Below are 21,795 nucleotides of genomic sequence, written 5' to 3'. Positions count from 1 at the left end.
GAAGAGGAGGAGACAGTAGGAGGAGAAGGAGGAGAGAGTCTTTACTGAGTAGTCATAATAAACACGTTGGAGTTAGGGTACAGTCAGTGTTAGTCACTATTGTAACTACAGTTGGTGTCACTATGGTGATGACAGACGGTGTAAGTTACTATGGTGACTAGGTGTTTGTTCGCTGTCAGAAACACTTACTATGGACCTCGCGTGCAGCACCAGAGAGAGAGAGAGAGAGAGAGAGAGAGAGAGAGAGAGAGAGAGAGAAGGACAGAGAAGGACAGAGAGAAGGAGAGAATTTAGTTTTATTACTGAGCAACATGTTTGAGGGTTGAGGGGTTATTGAGGTCAGGGATCAGGGTTCAGAGTTACAGGTTACTGACCAGTGTGACTCGGGAGCTGAGGACGTCGCATCTCTCAGGTCCTAGATCCAACACGTCAAACGCCCCTGGCTGCAACACACAGACACAGACACACACACACAGACACAGACACACACAGACACAGACACACACACACACACACACAAGACACACACAGACACAGACACACACACACACACACACACACACACACACACACACACACACAGACACAGACACACACACACACACACACACACACACACACACACACACACACACACACACACACACACACAGACACAGACACACACAGACACAGACACACAAACACACACATACACACACACACACACACACACACACACACTCACACACACACACACACACACACACACAGACACACACACACACAGACACAGACACAGACACACACACACACAGACACAGACACAGACACAGACACAGACACACACACACACACACACACACACACAGACACAGACAGACACAGACACACACAGACACAGACACACACACACACACACACACACACACACAGACACACACACACACACACACACACACACACACACACAGACACACACACACACACAGACACACACACACACACACACAGACACAGACAGACACAGACACACACACACAGACACACACACAGACACATACACACACACACACACACACACACACACACACACAGACACACACACCCAGTCAGCTCTGAGAGAAAGAGAGAGAGAGTGTGAGCACTGAGCCCTGCTCCTGTTTTCCACTCTATTTCCTCCATCTTTTATTCCCTCCATTCTCTCTCTCCGCTCCTCTTCACCCTTTCTTTTTATCCACTTCTCCTCTTTAATTCAGGAGAATGAAGGAACAGAAGAGAGAGTGCACCCTCCCCTCCTCTCTCTCTCCTCCCCTCCACTGTCTCTCCTCCCCTAACCCTAACCCTAACCCTCCCCTCCACTGTCTCCTCCCCTCTACTGTCTCCCCTCCCCTCCTCTCTCTCTCCTCCCCTCCACTGTCTCTCCTCCCCTAACCCTAACCCTAACCCTCCCCTCCACTGTCTCCTCCCCTCTACTGTCTCCCCTCCCCTCCTCTCTCTCTCCTCCCCTCCACTGTCTCTCCTCCCCTAACCCTAACCCTAACCCTCCCCTCCACTGTCTCCTCCCCTCACCTCTCTCTCTCCTCCCCTCCACTGTCTCCTCCTCTCACCTCTCTCTCTCCTTCCCTCACCTCTCTCTCTCCTCCTCTCTCCTCCTCTCCCTCTCACCCTCTCTCCTCCTCTCACCTCTCTCTCTCCTTCCCTCACCTCTCTCTCTCCTCCCCCTCTCCTCCCCCCCTCCCTCTCTACCCTTATATCTATTTTCCATCTGAAGCTTTTAACAGATTACATCTTAATATTTTGTGTCTGAGACAGTTAAACTGGACTGGGTTAGACTGATCTGGTCTGGGTCTGGGTACGACTGATCTGGTCTGGGTCTGTTAGACTGATCTGGTCTGGGTATGGGTTAGACTGATTTGGTCTGGGTCTGTTAGACTGATCTGGTCTGGGTCTGTTAGACTGATCTGGTCTGGGTCTGGGTTAGATTGATCTTGTCTGGGTTAGACTGATCTGGTCTGGGTCTGGGTTAGACTGATCTGGACTGGGTCTGGGTTAGACTAATCTGGTCTGGGTCTGGATTAGACTGATCTGGTCTGGGTTAGACTAATCTGGTCTGGGTCTGGGTTAGACTAATCTGGTCTGGGTCTGGGTTAGATTGATCTGGTCTGATTAAACTGATCTGGTCTGGGTCTGGGTTAGACTGATCTGGTCTGGGTCTGGGTTAGACTGATCTGGTCTGGGTAATATTTGTAGTTGGGTAATATTAGTAGTTGTAGTATAGTAGGCTAGTAGTAATATTAGTAGTTGTAGTATAGTAGGCTAGTAGTATTATTAGTAGTTGTAGTATAGTAGGCTAGTAGTAATATTAGTAGTTGTAGTATAGTAGGCTAGTAGTTGTATTAGTAGTTGTAGTATAGTAGGCTAGTAGTAATATTAGTAGTTGTAGTATAGTAGGCTGGTAGTAGTATAGTAGGCTAGTAGTAATATTAGTAGTTGTAGTATAGTAGGCTAGTAGTTGTATTAGTAGTTGTAGTATAGTAGGCTAGTAGTAATATTAGTAGTTGTAGTATAGTAGGCTAGTAGTAATATTAGTAGTTGTAGTTGTAGTATAGTAGTAATATTAGTAGTAGTAGTATAGTAGGCTAGTAGTAATATCAGTAGTTGTAGTATAGTAGGCTAGTAGTAATATTAGTAATTGTAGTATAGTAGGCTAGTACTAATATTAGTAGTAGTAGTATAGTAGGCTAGTAGTAATATTAGTAGTTGTAGTATAGTAGGCTAGTAGTAATGTTAGTAGTTGTAGTATAGTAGGCTAGTAGTAGTATAGTTGTAGTATAGTAGGCTAGTAGTAATATTAGTAGTTGTAGTATAGTAGGCTAGTAGTAATATTAGTAGTTGTAGTATAGTATGCTAGTAGTAGTATAGTAGTAGTATAGCAGGCTAGTAGTAATATTAGTAGTTGTAGTATAGTAGGCTAGTAGTAATATTAGTAGTTGTAGTATAGTAGGCTAGTAGTAGTATAGTAGTAGTATAGTAGGCTAGTAGTAATATTAGTAGTTGTAGTATAGTATGCTAGTAGTAATATTAGTAGTTGTAGTATAGTAGGCTAGTAGTAATATAAGTAGTTGTAGTTGTAGTATAGTAGTAATATTGGTAGTAGTAGTATAGTAGGCTAGTAGTAATATTAGTAGTTGTAGTATAGTAGGCTAGTAGTAATATTAGTAGTTGTAGTACAGTAGGCTAGTAGTAATATTAGTAGTTGTAGTATAGTAGGCTAGTAGTAATATTATTATTAGTAGTATAGTAGGCTAGTAGTAATATTAGTAGTAGTAGTATAGTAGGCTAGTATTAATATTAGTAGTTGTAGTATAGTAGGCTAGTAGTAATATTAGTAGTAGTAGTATAGTAGGCTAGTATTAATATTAGTAGTAGTAGTATAGTAGGCTAGTAGTAATATTATTAGTAGTAGTATAGTAGGCTAGTAGTATTATTAGTAGTAGTAGTATAGTAGGCTAGTATTAATATTAGTAGTAGTAGTATAGTAGGCTAGTATTAATATTAGTAGTAGTAGTATAGTAGGCTAGTATTAATATTAGTAGTAGTAGTATAGTAGGCTAGTAGTAGTATAGTAGTAGTATAGTAGTCTAGTAGTAATATTATTAGTAGTTGTAGTATAGTAGGCTAGTAGTAATATTAGTAGTAGTAGTATAGTAGGCTAGTATTAATATTAGTAGTAGTAGTATAGTAGGCTAGTATTAATATTAGTAGTAGTAGTATAGTAGGCTAGTAGTATTATTAGTAGTTGTAGTATAGTAGGCTAGTAGTATTATAGTTGTATATTTACACATGGTTTGTTGATCAGCCAGTAGGCTTGTTCCTGACACTCCAGAACAATACGGTCAGACTTCTTTCTCTGCTTAGAGGCCCTGCACACACACACACACACACACACACACACACACAAAGACACACACACACACACACACACACACACACACACACACACACACACACACACACATACACTAGTATAGTAGGCTAGTAGTAATATTAGTAGTTGTAGTATAGTAGGCTAGTAGTAATATTAGTAGTTGTAGTATAGTAGGCTAGTAGTAGTATAGTAGTAGTATAGTAGGCTAGTAGTAGTATAGTAGTAGTATAGTAGGCTAGTAGTAATATTAGTAGTTGTAGTTGTAGTATAGTAGTAATATTAGTAGTAGTAGTATAGTAGGCTAGTAGTAATATAAGTAGTTGTAGTATAGTATGCTAGTAGTAATATTAGTAGTTGTAGTATAGTAGGCTAGTAGTAGTATAGTAGTAGTATAGTAGTCTAGTAGTAATATTATTAGTAGTAGTATAGTAGGCTAGTAGTATTATTAGTAGTTGTAGTATAGTAGGCTAGTAGTATAGTAGTAGCTGTAGTATAGTAGGCTAGTAGTAATATTAGTAGTAGTAGTATAGTAGGCTAGTAGTATTATTATTATTAGTAGTATAGTAGGCTAGTAGTAATATTAGTAGTAGTAGTATAGTAGGCTAGTAGTAATATTAGTAGTTGTAGTATAGTAGGCTAGTAGTAGTATAGTAGGCTAGTAGTAATATTAGTAGTTGTAGTATAGTAGGCTAGTAGTATTATTAGTAGTAGTAGTATAGTAGGCTAGTAGTAATATCAGTAGTTGTAGTATAGTAGGCTAGTAGTATTATTAGTAGTAGTAGTATAGTAGGCTAGTAGTAATATTAGTAGTTGTAGTATAGTAGGCTAGTAGTATTATTATTAGTAGTAGTATAGTAGGCTAGTAGTAATATTAGTAGTTGTAGTATAGTAGGCTAGTAGTAGTATAGTAGGCTAGTAGTAATATTAGTAGTTGTAGTATATTAGGCTAGTAGTATTATTAGTAGTAGTAGTATAGTAGGCTAGTAGTAATATTAGTAGTTGTAGTATAGTAGGCTAGTAGTATTATTATTAGTAGTAGTATAGTAGGCTAGTAGTAATATTAGTAGTTGTAGTATAGTAGGCTAGTAGTAGTATAGTAGTAGTATAGTAGTAGTATAGTAGTCTAGTAGTAATATTATTAGTAGTAGTATAGTAGGCTAGTAGTATTATTATTATTAGTAGTATAGTAGGCTAGTAGTAATATTAGTAGTTGTAGTATAGTAGGCTAGTAGTATTATTAGTAGTAGTAGTATAGTAGGCGAGTAGTAATATTATTAGTAGTAGTATAGTAGGCTAGTAGTAATATTAGTAGTTGTAGTATAGTAGGCTAGTAGTAGTATAGTAGGCTAGTAGTAATATTAGTAGTTGTAGTATAGTAGGCTAGTAGTAATATTAGTAGTTGTAGTATAGTAGGCTAGTAGTATTATTATTATTAGTAGTATAGTAGGCTAGTAGTAATATTAGTAGTAGTAGTGTAGTAGTAGTGTGGTAGGCTAGTAGTAGTATAGTTGTAGTATAGTAGGCTAGTAGTATTATTAGTAGTAGTAGTATAGTAGGCTAGTAGTAATATTAGTAGTTGTAGTATAGTAGGCTAGTAGTAGTATAGTAGGCTAGCAGTATTATTAGTAGTAGTAGTATAGTAGGCTAGTAGTAATATTAGTAGTTGTAGTATAGTAGGCTAGTAGTATTATTAGTAGTAGTAGTATAGTAGGCTAGTAGTAATATTATTAGTAGTAGTATAGTAGGCTAGTAGTAGTATAGTAGGCTAGTAGTAATATTAGTAGTTGTAGTATAGTAGGCTAGTAGTAATATTAGTAGTTGTAGTATAGTAGGCTAGTAGTATTATTATTATTAGTAGTATAGTAGGCTAGTAGTAATAGTAGTAGTTGTAGTATAGTAGGCTAGTAGTAATATTAGTAGTTGTAGTATAGTAGGCTAGTAGTAATATTAGTAGTTGTAGTATAGTAGGCTAGTAGTATTATTAGTAGTATAGTAGTCTAGTAGTAATATTATTAGTAGTAGTATAGTAGGCTAGTAGTATTATTAGTAGTTGTAGTATAGTAGGCTAGTAGTATAGTAGTAGCTGTAGTATAGTAGGCTAGTAGTAATATTAGTAGTAGTAGTATAGTAGGCTAGTAGTATTATTATTATTAGTAGTATAGTAGGCTAGTAGTAATATTAGTAGTAGTAGTATAGTAGGCTAGTAGTAATATTAGTAGTTGTAGTATAGTAGGCTAGTAGTAGTATAGTAGGCTAGTAGTAATATTAGTAGTTGTAGTATAGTAGGCTAGTAGTATTATTAGTAGTAGTAGTATAGTAGGCTAGTAGTAATATCAGTAGTTGTAGTATAGTAGGCTAGTAGTATTATTAGTAGTAGTAGTATAGTAGGCTAGTAGTAATATTAGTAGTTGTAGTATAGTAGGCTAGTAGTATTATTATTAGTAGTAGTATAGTAGGCTAGTAGTAATATTAGTAGTTGTAGTATAGTAGGCTAGTAGTAGTATAGTAGGCTAGTAGTAATATTAGTAGTTGTAGTATATTAGGCTAGTAGTATTATTAGTAGTAGTAGTATAGTAGGCTAGTAGTAATATTAGTAGTTGTAGTATAGTAGGCTAGTAGTATTATTAGTAGTTGTAGTATAGTATGGTAGTAGTAATATTAGTAGTTGTAGTATAGTAGGCTAGTAGTAGTATAGTAGTAGTATAGTAGTAGTATAGTAGTCTAGTAGTAATATTATTAGTAGTAGTATAGTAGGCTAGTAGTATTATTATTATTAGTAGTATAGTAGGCTAGTAGTAATATTAGTAGTTGTAGTATAGTAGGCTAGTAGTATTATTAGTAGTAGTAGTATAGTAGGCGAGTAGTAATATTATTAGTAGTAGTATAGTAGGCTAGTAGTAATATTAGTAGTTGTAGTATAGTAGGCTAGTAGTAGTATAGTAGGCTAGTAGTAATATTAGTAGTTGTAGTATAGTAGGCTAGTAGTAATATTAGTAGTTGTAGTATAGTAGGCTAGTAGTATTATTATTATTAGTAGTATAGTAGGCTAGTAGTAATATTAGTAGTAGTAGTGTAGTAGTAGTGTGGTAGGCTAGTAGTAGTATAGTTGTAGTATAGTAGGCTAGTAGTATTATTAGTAGTAGTAGTATAGTAGGCTAGTAGTAATATTAGTAGTTGTAGTATAGTAGGCTAGTAGTAGTATAGTAGGCTAGCAGTATTATTAGTAGTAGTAGTATAGTAGGCTAGTAGTAATATTAGTAGTTGTAGTATAGTAGGCTAGTAGTATTATTAGTAGTAGTAGTATAGTAGGCTAGTAGTAATATTATTAGTAGTAGTATAGTAGGCTAGTAGTAGTATAGTAGGCTAGTAGTAATATTAGTAGTTGTAGTATAGTAGGCTAGTAGTAATATTAGTAGTTGTAGTATAGTAGGCTAGTAGTATTATTATTATTAGTAGTATAGTAGGCTAGTAGTAATATTAGTAGTAGTAGTGTAGTAGTAGTGTGGTAGGCTAGTAGTAGTATAGTAGTAGTATAGTAGGCTAGTAGTAATAGTAGTAGTTGTAGTATAGTAGGCTAGTAGTAATATTAGTAGTTGTAGTATAGTAGGCTAGTAGTAATATTAGTAGTTGTAGTATAGTAGGCTAGTAGTATTATTAGTAGTAGTAGTATAGTAGGCTAGTAGTAATATTAGTAGTTGTAGTATAGTAGGCTAGTAGTAGTATAGTGGGCTAGTAGTAGTATAGTAGGCTAGTAGTAATATTAGTAGTTGTAGTATAGTAGGCTAGTAGTATTATTGTTAGTAGTAGTATAGTAGGCTAGTAGTAATATTAGTAGTTGTAGTACAGTAGGCTAGTAGTAATATCAGTAGTTGTAGTATAGTAGGCTAGTAGTATTATTATTATTAGTAGTATAGTAGGCTAGTAGTAATATTAGTAGTTGTAGTATAGTAGGCTAGTAGTAGTATAGTAGGCTAGTAGTAATATTAGTAGTTGTAGTATAGTAGGCTAGTAGTAGTATAGTAGTAGTATAGTAGGCTAGTAGTAATATTATTAGTAGTAGTATAGTAGGCTAGTAGTAATATAAGTAGTTGTAGTTGTTGTATAGTAGTAATATTGGTAGTAGTAGTATAGTAGGCTAGTAGTAATATTAGTAGTTGTAGTATAGTAGGCTAGTAGTAATATTAGTAGTTGTAGTTGTAGTATAGTAGTAATATTAGTAGTAGTAGTATAGTAGGCTAGTAGTGATATCAGTAGTTGTAGTATAGTAGGCTAGTAGTAATATTAGTAATTGTAGTATAGTAGGCTAGTACTAATATTAGTGTTAGTAGTATAGTAGGCTAGTAGTAATATTAGTAGTTGTAGTATAGTAGGCTAGTAGTAATGTTAGTAGTTGTAGTATAGTAGGCTAGTAGTAGTATAGTAGTAGTATAGTAGGCTAGTAGTAATATTATTAGTAGTAGTATAGTAGGCTAGTAGTAGTATAGTAGGCTAGTAGTATTATTAGTAGTAGTAGTATAGTAGGCTAGTAGTATTATTAGTAGTAGTAGTATAGTAGGCTAGTAGTAATATTAGTAGTTGCAGTATAGTAGGCTAGTAGTATTATTATTAGTAGTAGTATAGTAGGCTAGTAGTAATATTAGTAGTTGTAGTATAGTAGGCTAGTAGTAATATTAGTAGTTGTAGTATAGTAGGCTAGTAGTATTATTATTATTAGTAGTATAGTAGGCTAGTAGTAATATTAGTAGTTGCAGTATAGTAGGCTAGTAGTAATATTAGTAGTTGTAGTATAGTAGGCTAGTAGTAGTATAGTAGGCTAGTAGTAATATTAGTAGTTGTAGTATAGTAGGCTAGTAGTATTATTAGTAGTAGTAGTATAGTAGGCTAGTAGTAATATTAGTAGTTGCAGTATAGTAGGCTAGTAGTAGTATAGTAGGCTAGTAGTAATATTAGTAGTTGTAGTATAGTAGGCTAGTAGTATTATTAGTAGTAGTAGTATAGTAGGCTAGTAGTAATATTAGTAGTTGCAGTATAGTAGGCTAGTAGTAATATTAGTAGTTGCAGTATAGTAGGCTAGTAGTAATATTAGTAGTAGTAGTATAGTAGGCTAGTAGTAATATTAGTAGTTGTAGTATAGTAGGCTAGTAGTATTATTATTAGTAGTAGTATAGTAGGCTAGTAGTAATATTAGTAGTTGTAGTATAGTAGGCTAGTAGTAGTATAGTGGGCTAGTAGTAGTATAGTAGGCTAGTAGTAATATTAGTAGTTGTAGTATAGTAGGCTAGTAGTATTATTAGTAGTAGTAGTATAGTAGGCTAGTAGTAATATTAGTAGTTGCAGTATAGTAGGCTAGTAGTATTATTATTAGTAGTAGTATAGTAGGCTAGTAGTAATATTAGTAGTTGTAGTATAGTAGGCTAGTAGTAATATTAGTAGTTGTAGTATAGTAGGCTAGTAGTATTATTAGTAGTAGTAGTATAGTAGGCTAGTAGTAATATTAGTAGTTGCAGTATAGTAGGCTAGTAGTAGTATAGTAGGCTAGTAGTAATATTAGTAGTTGTAGTATAGTAGGCTAGTAGTATTATTAGTAGTAGTAGTATAGTAGGCTAGTAGTAATATTAGTAGTTGCAGTATAGTAGGCTAGTAGTATTATTATTATTAGTAGTATAGTAGGCTAGTAGTAATATTAGTAGTAGTAGTATAGTAGGCTAGTAGTAATATTAGTAGTTGCAGTATAGTAGGCTAGTAGTATTATTATTAGTAGTAGTATAGTAGGCTAGTAGTAATATTAGTAGTTGTAGTATAGTAGGCTAGTAGTAATATTAGTAGTTGTAGTATAGTAGGCTAGTAGTATTATTATTAGTAGTAGTATAGTAGGCTAGTAGTAATATTAGTAGTTGTAGTATAGTAGGCTAGTAGTAATATTAGTAGTTGTAGTATAGTAGGCTAGTAGTAATATTATTAGTAGTAGTATAGTAGGCTAGTAGTAATATAAGTAGTTGTAGTTGTAGTATAGTAGTAATATTGGTAGTAGTAGTATAGTAGGCTAGTAGTAATATTAGTAGTTGTAGTATAGTAGGCTAGTAGTAATATTAGTAGTTGTAGTTGTAGTATAGTAGTAATATTAGTAGTAGTAGTATAGTAGGCTAGTAGTAATATCAGTAGTTGTAGTATAGTAGGCTAGTAGTAACATTAGTAATTGTAGTATAGTAGGCTAGTAGTAATATTAGTAGTTGTAGTATAGTATGCTAGTACTAATATTAGTAGTTGTAGTATAGTAGGCTAGTAGTAATATTAGTAGTTGTAGTACAGTAGGCTAGTAGTAATATTAGTAGTTGTAGTATAGTAGGCTAGTAGTAATATTATTATTAGTAGTATAGTAGGCTAGTAGTAATATTAGTAGTAGTAGTATAGTAGGCTAGTATTAATATTAGTAGTTGTAGTATAGTAGGCTAGTAGTAATATTAGTAGTAGTAGTAGTATAGTAGGCTAGTATTAATATTAGTAGCAGTAGTATAGTAGGCTAGTAGTAATATTATTATTAGTAGTATAGTAGGCTAGTAGTATTATTATTATTAGTAGTATAGTAGGCTAGTATTAATATTAGTAGTAGTAGTATAGTAGGCTAGTATTAATATTAGTAGTAGTAGTATAGTAGGCTAGTATTAATATTAGTAGTAGTAGTATAGTAGGCTAGTAGTAGTATAGTAGTAGTATATTAGTCTAGTAGTAATATTATTAGTAGCTGTAGTATAGTAGGCTAGTAGTAATATTAGTAGTAGTAGTATAGTAGGCTAGTATTAATATTAGTAGTAGTAGTATAGTAGGCTAGTATTAATATTAGTAGTAGTAGTATAGTAGGCTAGTAGTATTATTAGTAGTTGTAGTATAGTAGGCTAGTAGTATTATAGTTGTATATTTACACATGGTTTGTTGATCAGCCAGTAGGCTTGTTCCTGACACTCCAGAACAATACGGTCAGACTTCTTTCTCTGCTTAGAGGCCCTGCACACACACACACACACACACACACACACACACACACAAAGACACACACACACACACACACACACACACACACACACACATACACTAGTATAGTAGGCTAGTAGTAATATTAGTAGTTGTAGTATAGTAGGCTAGTAGTAATATTGGTAGTTGTAGTATAGTAGGCTAGTAGTAGTATAGTAGTAGTATAGTAGGCTAGTAGTAGTATAGTAGTAGTATAGTAGGCTAGTAGTAATATTAGTAGTTGTAGTATAGTAGGCTAGTAGTAGTATAGTAGTAGTATAGTAGGCTAGTAGTAATATTAGTAGTAGTAGGCTAGTAGTAATATTAGTAGTAGTAGTGTAGTAGGCTAGTAGTAATATAAGTAGTTGTAGTATAGTATGCTAGTAGTAATATTAGTAGTTGTAGTATAGTAGGCTAGTAGTAGTATAGTAGTAGTATAGTAGTCTAGTAGTAATATTATTATTAGTAGTATAGTAGGCTAGTAGTAATATTATTAGTAGTAGTATAGTAGGCTAGTAGTATTAGTGGTAGTAGTAGTATAGTAGGCTAGTAGTAATATTAGTAGTTGTAGTATAGTAGGCTAGTAGTGTTATTATTATTAGTAGTATAGTAGGCTAGTAGTAATATTAGTAGTTGTAGTATAGTAGGCTAGTAGTAGTATAGTAGGCTAGTAGTAATATTAGTAGTTGTAGTATAGTAGGCAAGTAGTATTATTAGCAGTAGTAGTATAGTATGCTAGTAGTAATATTAGTAGTTGTGGTATAGTAGGCTAGTACTATTATTATTATTAGTAGTATAGTAGGCTAGTAGTAATATTAGTAGTTGTAGTATAGTAGGCTAGTAGTAATATTAGTAGTTGTAGTATAGTAGGCTAGTAGTATTATTATTAGTAGTAGTATAGTAGGCTAGTAGTAATATTAGTAGTTGTAGAATAGTAGGCTAGTAGTAGTATAGTGGGCTAGTAGTAGTATAGTAGGCTAGTAGTAATATTAGTAGTTGTAGTATAGTAGGCTAGTAGTATTATTATTAGTAGTAGTATAGTAGGCTAGTAGTAATATTAGTAGTTGTAGTATAGTAGGCTAGTAGTAATATTAGTAGTTGTAGTATAGTAGGCTAGTAGTATTATTATTAGTTGTAGTATAGTAGGCTAGTAGTAGTATAGTAGGCTAGTAGTAATATTAGTAGTTGTAGTATAGTAGGCTAGTAGTAGTATAGTAGTAGTATAGTAGGCTAGTTGTAATATTAGTAGTTGTAGTATAGTAGGCTAGTAGTAGTATAGTAGGCTAGTAGTAATATTAGTAGTTGTAGTATAGTAGGCAAGTAGTATTATTAGCAGTAGTAGTATAGTATGCTAGTAGTAATATTAGTAGTTGTGGTATAGTAGGCTAGTACTATTATTATTATTAGTAGTATAGTAGGCTAGTAGTAATATTAGTAGTTGTAGTATAGTAGGCTAGTAGTAATATTAGTAGTTGTAGTATAGTAGGCTAGTAGTATTATTATTAGTAGTAGTATAGTAGGCTAGTAGTAATATTAGTAGTTGTAGAATAGTAGGCTAGTAGTAGTATAGTGGGCTAGTAGTAGTATAGTAGGCTAGTAGTAATATTAGTAGTTGTAGTATAGTAGGCTAGTAGTATTATTATTAGTAGTAGTATAGTAGGCTAGTAGTAATATTAGTAGTTGTAGTATAGTAGGCTAGTAGTAATATTAGTAGTTGTAGTATAGTAGGCTAGTAGTATTATTATTAGTTGTAGTATAGTAGGCTAGTAGTAGTATAGTAGGCTAGTAGTAATATTAGTAGTTGTAGTATAGTAGGCTAGTAGTAGTATAGTAGTAGTATAGTAGGCTAGTTGTAATATTATTAGTAGTAGTATAGTAGGCTAGTAGTAATATAAGTAGTTGTAGTTGTAGTATAGTAGTAATATTGGTAGTAGTAGTATAGTAGGCTAGTAGTAATATTAGTAGTTGTAGTATAGTAGGCTAGTAGTAATATTAGTATTAGTAGTATAGTAGGCTAGTAGTAATATTAGTAGTTGTAGTATAGTAGGCTAGTAGTAATGTTAGTAGTTGTAGTATAGTAGGCTAGTAGTAGTATAGTAGTAGTATAGTAGGCTAGTAGTAATATTATTAGTAGTAGTATAGTAGGCTAGTAGTATTATTAGTAGTTGTAGTATAGTATGCTAGTAGTAATATTAGTAGTAGTAGTATAGTAGGCTAGTAGTATTATTAGTAGTTGTAGTATAGTAGGCTAGTAGTATTATTATTAGTAGTAGTATAGTAGGATAGTAGTAATATTAGTAGTTGTAGTATAGTAGGCTAGTAGTAATATTAGTAGTTGTAGTATAGTAGGCTAGTAGTATTATTATTAGTAGTAGTATAGTAGGCTAGTAGTAATATTAGTAGTTGTAGTATAGTAGGCTAGTAGTAGTATAGTAGTAGTATAGTAGGCTAGTAGTAATATTATTAGTAGTAGTATAGTAGGCTAGTAGTAATATAAGTAGTTGTAGTTGTAGTATAGTAGTAATATTGGTAGTAGTAGTATAGTAGGCTAGTAGTAATATTAGTAGTTGTAGTATAGTAGGCTAGTAGTAATATTAGTAGTTGTAGTATAGTAGGCTAGTAGTAATATTAGTAATTGTAGTATAGTAGGCTAGTACTAATATTAGTAGTAGTAGTATAGTAGGCTAGTAGTAATATTAGTAGTTGTAGTATAGTAGGCTAGTAGTAATGTTAGTAGTTGTAGTATATTAGGCTAGTAGTATTATTATTAGTAGTAGTATAGTAGGCTAGTAGTAATATTAGTAGTTGTAGTATAGTAGGCTAGTAGTAGTATAGTAGGCTAGTAGTAATATTAGTAGTTGTAGTATAGTAGGCTAGTAGTAGTATAGTAGTAGTATAGTAGGCTAGTAGTAATATTATTAGTAGTAGTATAGTAGGCTAGTAGTAATATAAGTAGTTGTAGTTGTAGTATAGTAGTAATATTGGTAGTAGTAGTATAGTAGGCTAGTAGTAATATTAGTAGTTGTAGTATAGTAGGCTAGTAGTAATATTAGTAGTTGTAGTATAGTAGGCTAGTAGTAATATTAGTAATTGTAGTATAGTAGGCTAGTACTAATATTAGTAGTAGTAGTATAGTAGGCTAGTAGTAATATTAGTAGTTGTAGTATAGTAGGCTAGTAGTAGTATAGTAGGCTAGTAGTAATATTAGTAGTTGTAGTATAGTAGGCTAGTAGTAGTATAGTAGTAGTATAGTAGGCTAGTAGTAATATTATTAGTAGTAGTATAGTAGGCTAGTAGTAATATAAGTAGTTGTAGTTGTAGTATAGTAGTAATATTGGTAGTAGTAGTATAGTAGGCTAGTAGTAATATTAGTAGTTGTAGTATAGTAGGCTAGTAGTAATATTAGTAGTTGTAGTATAGTAGGCTAGTAGTAATATTAGTAATTGTAGTATAGTAGGCTAGTACTAATATTAGTAGTAGTAGTATAGTAGGTATTAGTAGTTGTAGTATAGTTTGCTAGTAGTAGTATAGTAGTAGTATAGCAGGCTAGTAGTAATATTAGTAGTTGTAGTATAGTAGGCTAGTAGTAATATTAGTAGTTGTAGTATAGTAGGCTAGTAGTAATATAAGTAGTTGTAGTTGTAGTATAGTAGTAATATTGGTAGTAGTAGTATAGTAGGCTAGTAGTAATATTAGTAGTTGTAGTATAGTAGGCTAGTAGTATTATTATTAGTAGTAGTATAGTAGGCTAGTAGTAATATTAGTAGTTGTAGTATAGTAGGCTAGTAGTATTATTAGTATTATTAGTATAGTAGGCTAGTAGTAATATTAGTAGTTGTAGTATAGTAGGCTAGTAGTAATATTAGTAGTTGTAGTATAGTAGGCTAGTAGTATTATTATTAGTAGTAGTATAGTAGGCTAGTAGTAATATTAGTAGTTGTAGTATAGTAGGCTAGTAGTAGTATAGTGGGCTAGTAGTAGTATAGTAGGCTAGTAGTAATATTAGTAGTTGTAGTATAGTAGGCTAGTAGTATTATTATTAGTAGTAGTATAGTAGGATAGTAGTAATATTAGTAGTTGTAGTATAGTAGGGTAGTAGTAATATTAGTAGTTGTAGTATAGTAGGCTAGTAGTATTATTATTAGTAGTAGTATAGTAGGCTGTCACGGTTCAGACAGACGACCAGAGGACCACAATTGCGTCACACCAGAAAGTTTATTAAAACTTAAGGGAAAAGGGAAGTAGGGAGTGAATGAAGGCTCCAGGGGTAACAGGGATCCCGTCCAATGTGCTGGGTCTGTGCCCCCCCCAGTGGCAGCGATGCGTCCTATGAAGCCGGTGGTGGGTGGTCCAGAAGTCCTGGGGGGGGGAGACACAGACACAACAGGGCGGAATGAAACAAGGCAGCAGTACAGTTCAAGGGAAATCCAAAATACGTAGTAGCAAGGCAGAAGGCTGGTCAGAGTTACCGGGATTGAAGAGTAGTCAGGAGTCGTAATGGCAGAAGCAGGTCTGGATCTCCTGGGGCAGAAGAGTATCCAAAAATCAGGCAGGTCCGGGGTCACCAAACCAGGGTGAGCCAGAAGCGCGAGCAAACAGGTTCCGGGTGTGAGCTTTGCAGACGATCTGACACCGGAGAGCTGAAAGACAGGGCCTTAAATACTGGGAGAGGTGGTGGGTAATGCAGCGCAGCTGGCAGAGTAATTAGAGCAGAGCAGAGCAGGGACAGGTGGAGCTAGTTAGGCTGAGTAGAGAGAGTGGTGAGCAGAGTGGAAGAAAATTAAGGTGGTAACCCGGTGGAGTGAGAGGCCCATGACAGAACCCCCCCCCCAAGGGACGGCCCCAGAAGTCCCAAGAGCAACACCACGCCGGGCGGGAGGAGGGGAGCCGGAGGAGGGCTAGAACTCCTCCGAACGGTCCGAGTGAACGTCCTCATCCTCGGAGGAAGCCGGAGGGCCGTGGTCGGGAGATGGGACAGGTCCCGAGACAGGATCAGGCACAGAACAGGAAGCCGAGCGGGCAGGACGGTTAGGGACCCCTCTGGGGCGGCCCCTACGGATTGCAGGTTGATCAGGATGCCGTTGGTGGAAAGCGGTGATGAGAGTCCTATCCACAATCCGACTAGCTGGCACCCAGGTCCTTTCCTCAGGTCCATAGCCCTCCCAGTCAATGAGGTACTGGAGACCCCTACCCCTCCGTCTGGACCGAAGCAGGCGGCGGACGGTGTAAACCAGACCACCATCGACGAGCCGTGGAGGAGGAGGACAAGGCGCAGCAGGGACCAGCGGACTCTCATGGATGGGCTTAATCTTAGACACATGGAAAGTGGGGTGCACCCTCAGGGAATTAGGCAGTTGGAGCCGGACAGCAGTTGGGCTAATCACTCTTATGATAGGGAATGGGCCAATGAACCGAGGTGCCAGCTTCTGCGACTCCACCCTGAGTGGCAGGTTCTTCGATGACAACCACACCCTTTGACCAACATGGTAGGTGGGAGCAGGAATTCTCCGACGGTTGGCCCCGGTAGTGTAGCTGGCAACGGATCTGAGGAGTGTGGCTCGGGCTTGTGACCAGGTGCGGCGACAACGACGGGCAAAAGCAAGTGCAGATGGGCAAGTAACCTCCTCTTCCTGGCTGGCAAATAGAGGAGGCTGGTATCCATAAACACATTGGAAAGGGGACATACCGATGGCAGAGCAGGTCAGAGAATTGTGTGCGTACTCCACCCATGTCAATTGCTGCGACCAGGAGTGGGGGTTGCGTGAAGTCATGCATCGCAGTGCCTTCTCGAGCTCCTGATTAGCCCGCTCTGACTGCCCATTGGATTGGGGATGGAATCCGGAAGTCAGACTGACTGTGGCTCCCAGCAGGTGACAGAACTCCTTCCAAAAAGCGGAGGAGAATTGTGGACCACGGTCAGAAACTACATCCTTTGGCAGTCCGTGGATCCGGAAGACGTGTTCCAGGACCACCTGGGCGGTCTCCTTGGCGGTTGGGAGCTTGGGGAGGGGAATGAAGTGTGCCATCTTGCTGAAACGGTCAACGATGGTGAGAATGACGGTCATGCCACTTGAAGGGGGCAGCCCCGTGACAAAGTCAAGGGCGATGTGAGACCAGGGACGTCTGGGCACAGGCAGGGGCTGCAGCAATCCGGCTGGGGGCTGGCAGGACGACTTGTGTTGGTTGCAGATGGGGCAGGCTTGGACGAATTCCCGTACATCCTTCCTCAGAGAGGGCCACCAGAACCTCTGGGCGAGCAGGTTGTAAGTGCGGGTGGAGCCAGGGTGACAAGCTAGGCGGGAGTCATGTCCCCACTGAACGACCTGGGACCTCAGGTCTTCGGGGACAAAAAGGCGGTCAGCTGGGCAAGTGCTGGGACCTGGCTGGTTACGGAGAGCCTCCAGCACCTGTTCCTCAACAGCCCAGGTCAGAGCTGCAACGATGCAGGGACTTGGCAGAATCGACACAGGGTCCTTGGAGGGGGTGTCATCCTTCTGGAATTGACGGGAGAGGGCGTCTGGCTTGGTGTTGCGTGATCCAGGCCGGTATGACAGAGTGAAATTAAACCTGGTGAAGAACAGGGCCCAGCGGGACTGCCTGGAGTTCAACCGTTTGGCCGTGCGGATGTACTCCAAGTTCTTATGATCGGTCCAAACGAGAAATGGAATGGTGGACCCCTCCAGCCAGTGACGCCACTCCTCCAAGGCAAGCTTCACAGCCAGCAGCTCACGGTTCCCTATGTCGTAATTGCACTCAGAGGGGGACAACCGACGTGAGAAAAAGGCACAGGGATGGAGCTTCCTATCCTCCGCAGCCCACTGAGAAATCACAGCACCAACTCCCACATCCGAGGCGTCCACCTCCACAATGAATTGCCGGTCCACATCAGGCATCTGGAGGATGGGAGCGGAGGTGAACCTCACCTTGAGGGTACTGAAGGCTTTGTCGGCTGCTGGGGTCCAGGTGAAGGGTTGCTTGGTGCTGGTTAGAGCAGTGAGAGGGGCAGCAACGGTACTGTAGTTCCGGATAAACTTCCTATAGAAGTTAGCAAACCCCAGAAACTGTTGCAGCTTCTTTCTGTTCTCCGGAACTGGCCATGAAGTGACTGCTGATACTTTGGCAGGATCCATTTGGATACTTCCCTCTGCCACTATGTACCCCAGGAAGGCCACTGTCTTGACGTGAAACTCACATTTCTCTGCCTTGGCGTAGAGGGAATTCTCCAGAAGACGATGAAGGACTTGCTGGACATGGCGGGTGTGTTCAGACAGGTTTCTGGAGTAGATTAAGATGTCATCCAGGTAAACGAAGACAAACTTGTTTAACATGTCCCGCAGTACATCATTCACTAGAGCCTGGAACACAGCAGGAGCATTGGTGAGGCCAAAAGGCATAACCAGATACTCGTAGTGGCCTGTTGGTGTATTGAATGCGGTTTTCCATTCATCTCCCTCCCGGATCCGCACTAGGTGGTAAGCGTTTCTGAGATCCAACTTGGTAAAAACAGTGGCTCCCTGGAGCAACTCAAAAGCAGAGGTGAGCAGAGGCAGAGGGTAACGGTTTTTCACTGTGATGTCGTTGAGTCCCCTGTAGTCGATGCAGGGGCGAAGAGATCCGTCCTTCTTCCCCACAAAGAAGAAGCCAGCACCAGCAGGAGATGAAGATGAACGGATTAATCCTGCGGACAGAGAGCCATTGATGTAGTCCTCCATGGACTTTCTTTCAGGAGCAGACAACGAATAAAGACGACCCTTTGGAGGGGCTGTTCCAGGGAGGAGGTCGATGGCACAGTCGTACGGTCGGTGAGGGGGCAGAGATGTGGCTCTTGCTTTGTTAAACACCTCTCTGAGACCATGGTAGCATTCTGGGACATTGGAGAGGTCAGGAGCGGAGTTAGTAGGTACTGGCCGAGGGGGTAGTGCGGCAGCAAGCAGGCAGGTTCGGTGGCAGTCCTCTCCCCACTCCCTGATCACCCCGGTCACCCAGTCGAGCTGAGGGTTGTGCCGGCGGAGCCATGGGTAACCCAGGATGAGGGGTTGGCCTGGAGAGGGGAGCAGGTGAAACTGGATAGTTTCTTGATGGTTTCCGGACAGACCCATCGAGACCGGGGCCGTGACATGAGTGACCGATCCGAGTAAGTGTCCGTCCAGTGCCCGGGCAGGAATAGGAGGTGTCAAACGGAGGTTCTCCAGTCCCAGTTGGCGTGCCAGCTTGATGTCCATTATGTTGGCTTCGGCGCCAGAATCCACCAGAGCAGCCAGGGTGTGAGTTGAGTCAGAGAGGCGGAGGTGAACTTGCAGCAGGGGTTTGCGGTCGGAGGACTGGATGGTCATTGAACTCAACCGGACTCCCCCTATGCCCGGTGAGCTTCGGCCCTTTAAAGGGCAGGTTACCACACGATGTCCATCACCTCCACAATAGAGGCAGAGGTTTGAGGTGAAGCGGCGCTGGCGCTCTGCAGGAGTGAGAGAGGCTCGCCCAATCTCCATAGGCTCAGACTGATCAAGCTGACCTGGGTGAGTGGCAGTAGATGACAGGAGCCCAGTCGGATCTCTCCGAATGCCGGTAGTAGGTGGACCTTGGCGCCCCCTCTCACGACGACGGGTCTGTATCCTTCTGTCGATCCTGACAGTCAGTGCGATGGCTTCATCAAGAGTGGAAGGCAGTTCATGGGAGACCAACTCGTCCTTGATATAGTCAGCCAAACTATGGAAGAACGCGTCCACCAACGATGGTGTGTTCCAAGAACTTCGTCTAGCCAGGGTTCGGAAGTCGATGGAATGGTCTGCGACTGTACGTCTGCCTTGTCGAATACTGAACAGTTCACGAGACGCCTCTGCGGTTGGTGAATCCAGGTCAAACACCTTCAGCATCTCCTCAGCAAACAGGTCGAAGGTTGCACATGCGGGGGTTTGACATTCGAACTCTGCTGTTCCCCAGAGTCGAGCTCGGCCCGTCAGGTGAGTGATGGCATACCCAACTTTAGCCCCCTCCGTGGCGAAGGTCCTTGGCTGCAAGGAGAACTGAAGTCGGCAGCTAGTCAGGAATGGCCGGACCTGGGTTGAATCGCCGTTGAACCGCTCGGGGTTTCCAATCTTGGGTTCCGGAGCAGCGGCTGCAATGACCGGGGCAGGTAACTCGGGGGCAGGGCTGGTGGGCAGACTGGCTGGGGTAAGGTTGGTGAGGAGTTGAATGATCATGGCGAGTTGTTGTTGCTGCTGCTGGAACTGCTGCTCATGCTCATCGGTTTCCATGTCGGGGAAAGTGTGCGCTGAGTCCATAATGGTCAGATCGTACTGTCACGGTTCAGACAGACGACCAGAGGACCACAATTGCGTCACACCAGAAAGTTTATTAAAACTTAAGGGAAAAGGGAAGTAGGGAGTGAATGAAGGCTCCAGGGGTAACAGGGATCCCGTCCAATGTGCTGGGTCTGTGCCCCCCCCAGTGGCAGCGATGCGTCCTATGAAGCCGGTGGTGGGTGGTCCAGAAGTCCTGGGGGGGGGAGACACAGACACAACAGGGCGGAATGAAACAAGGCAGCAGTACAGTTCAAGGGAAATCCAAAATACGTAGTAGCAAGGCAGAAGGCTGGTCAGAGTTACCGGGATTGAAGAGTAGTCAGGAGTCGTAATGGCAGAAGCAGGTCTGGATCTCCTGGGGCAGAAGAGTATCCAAAAATCAGGCAGGTCCGGGGTCACCAAACCAGGGTGAGCCAGAAGCGCGAGCAAACAGGTTCCGGGTGTGAGCTTTGCAGACGATCTGACACCGGAGAGCTGAAAGACAGGGCCTTAAATACTGGGAGAGGTGGTGGGTAATGCAGCGCAGCTGGCAGAGTAATTAGAGCAGAGCAGAGCAGGGACAGGTGGAGCTAGTTAGGCTGAGTAGAGAGAGTGGTGAGCAGAGTGGAAGAAAATTAAGGTGGTAACCCGGTGGAGTGAGAGGCCCATGACAGTAGGCTAGTAGTAATATTAGTAGTTGTAGTATAGTAGGCTAGTAGTAGTATAGTAGGCTAGTAGTAATATTAGTAGTTGTAGTATAGTAGGCTAGTAGTAATATTAGTAGTTGTAGTATAGTAGGCTAGTAGTATTATTAGTAGTAGTAGTATAGTAGGCTAGTAGTAATATTAGTAGTTGTAGTATAGTAGGCTAGTAGTAGTATAGTGGGCTAGTAGTAGTATAGTAGGCTAGTAGTAATATTAGTAGTTGTAGTATAGTAGGCTAGTAGTATTATTATTAGTAGTAGTATAGTAGGCTAGTAGTAATATTAGTAGTTGTAGTATAGTAGGCTAGTAGTAATATTAGTAGTTGTAGTATAGTAGGCTAGTAGTATTATTATTAGTAGTAGTATAGTAGGCTAGTAGTAATATTAGTAGTTGTAGTATAGTAGGCTAGTAGTAGTATAGTAGGCTAGTAGTAATATTAGTAGTTGTAGTATAGTAGGCTAGTAGTAGTATAGTAGTAGTATAGTAGGCTAGTAGTAATATTATTAGTAGTAGTATAGTAGGCTAGTAGTAATATAAGTAGTTGTAGTTGTAGTATAGTAGTAATATTGGTAGTAGTAGTATAGTAGGCTAGTAGTAATATTAGTAGTTGTAGTATAGTAGGCTAGTAGTAATATTAGTAGTTGTAGTTGTAGTATAGTAGTAATATTAGTAGTAGTAGTATAGTAGGCTAGTAGTAATATCAGTAGTTGTAGTATAGTAGGTTAGTAGTAATATTAGTAATTGTAGTATAGTAGGCTAGTACTAATATTAGTAGTAGTAGTATAGTAGGCTAGTAGTAATATTAGTAGTTGTAGTATAGTAGGCTAGTAGTAATGTTAGTAGTTGTAGTATAGTAGGCTAGTAGTAGTATAGTTGTAGTATAGTAGGCTAG

General features: G+C 39.1%; 1 protein-coding gene across 1 annotated transcript in view; it reads right to left on the bottom strand.

Annotated features, from left to right (window-relative positions):
• Positions 1-374: 374 nt before the first annotated feature.
• LOC311119428 (regulator of G-protein signaling 11-like) overlaps positions 375-21,795 on the bottom strand; it is a gene marked incomplete at both ends in the record, with an annotated part of 31,542 nt that continues 10,121 nt past the window's right edge. Inside the window, 2 exons of the mRNA XM_084194122.1 lie at positions 375-443; positions 3,824-3,905. Of these exons, the coding sequence (XP_084050248.1) occupies positions 375-443; positions 3,824-3,905 (151 nt within the window). The remainder of the gene's footprint in view (positions 444-3,823; positions 3,906-21,795) is intronic.

The sequence above is a fragment of the Coregonus lavaretus genome, assembly GCF_964263955.1.
Source record: "Coregonus lavaretus genome assembly, contig: HAP1_SCAFFOLD_6213, whole genome shotgun sequence".
Classification (NCBI taxonomy): Eukaryota; Metazoa; Chordata; class Actinopteri; order Salmoniformes; family Salmonidae; genus Coregonus; species Coregonus lavaretus.
The sequence above is the reverse complement of the archived record's forward strand: the minus strand, read 5'-3'. Positions and strand labels throughout refer to the sequence as shown.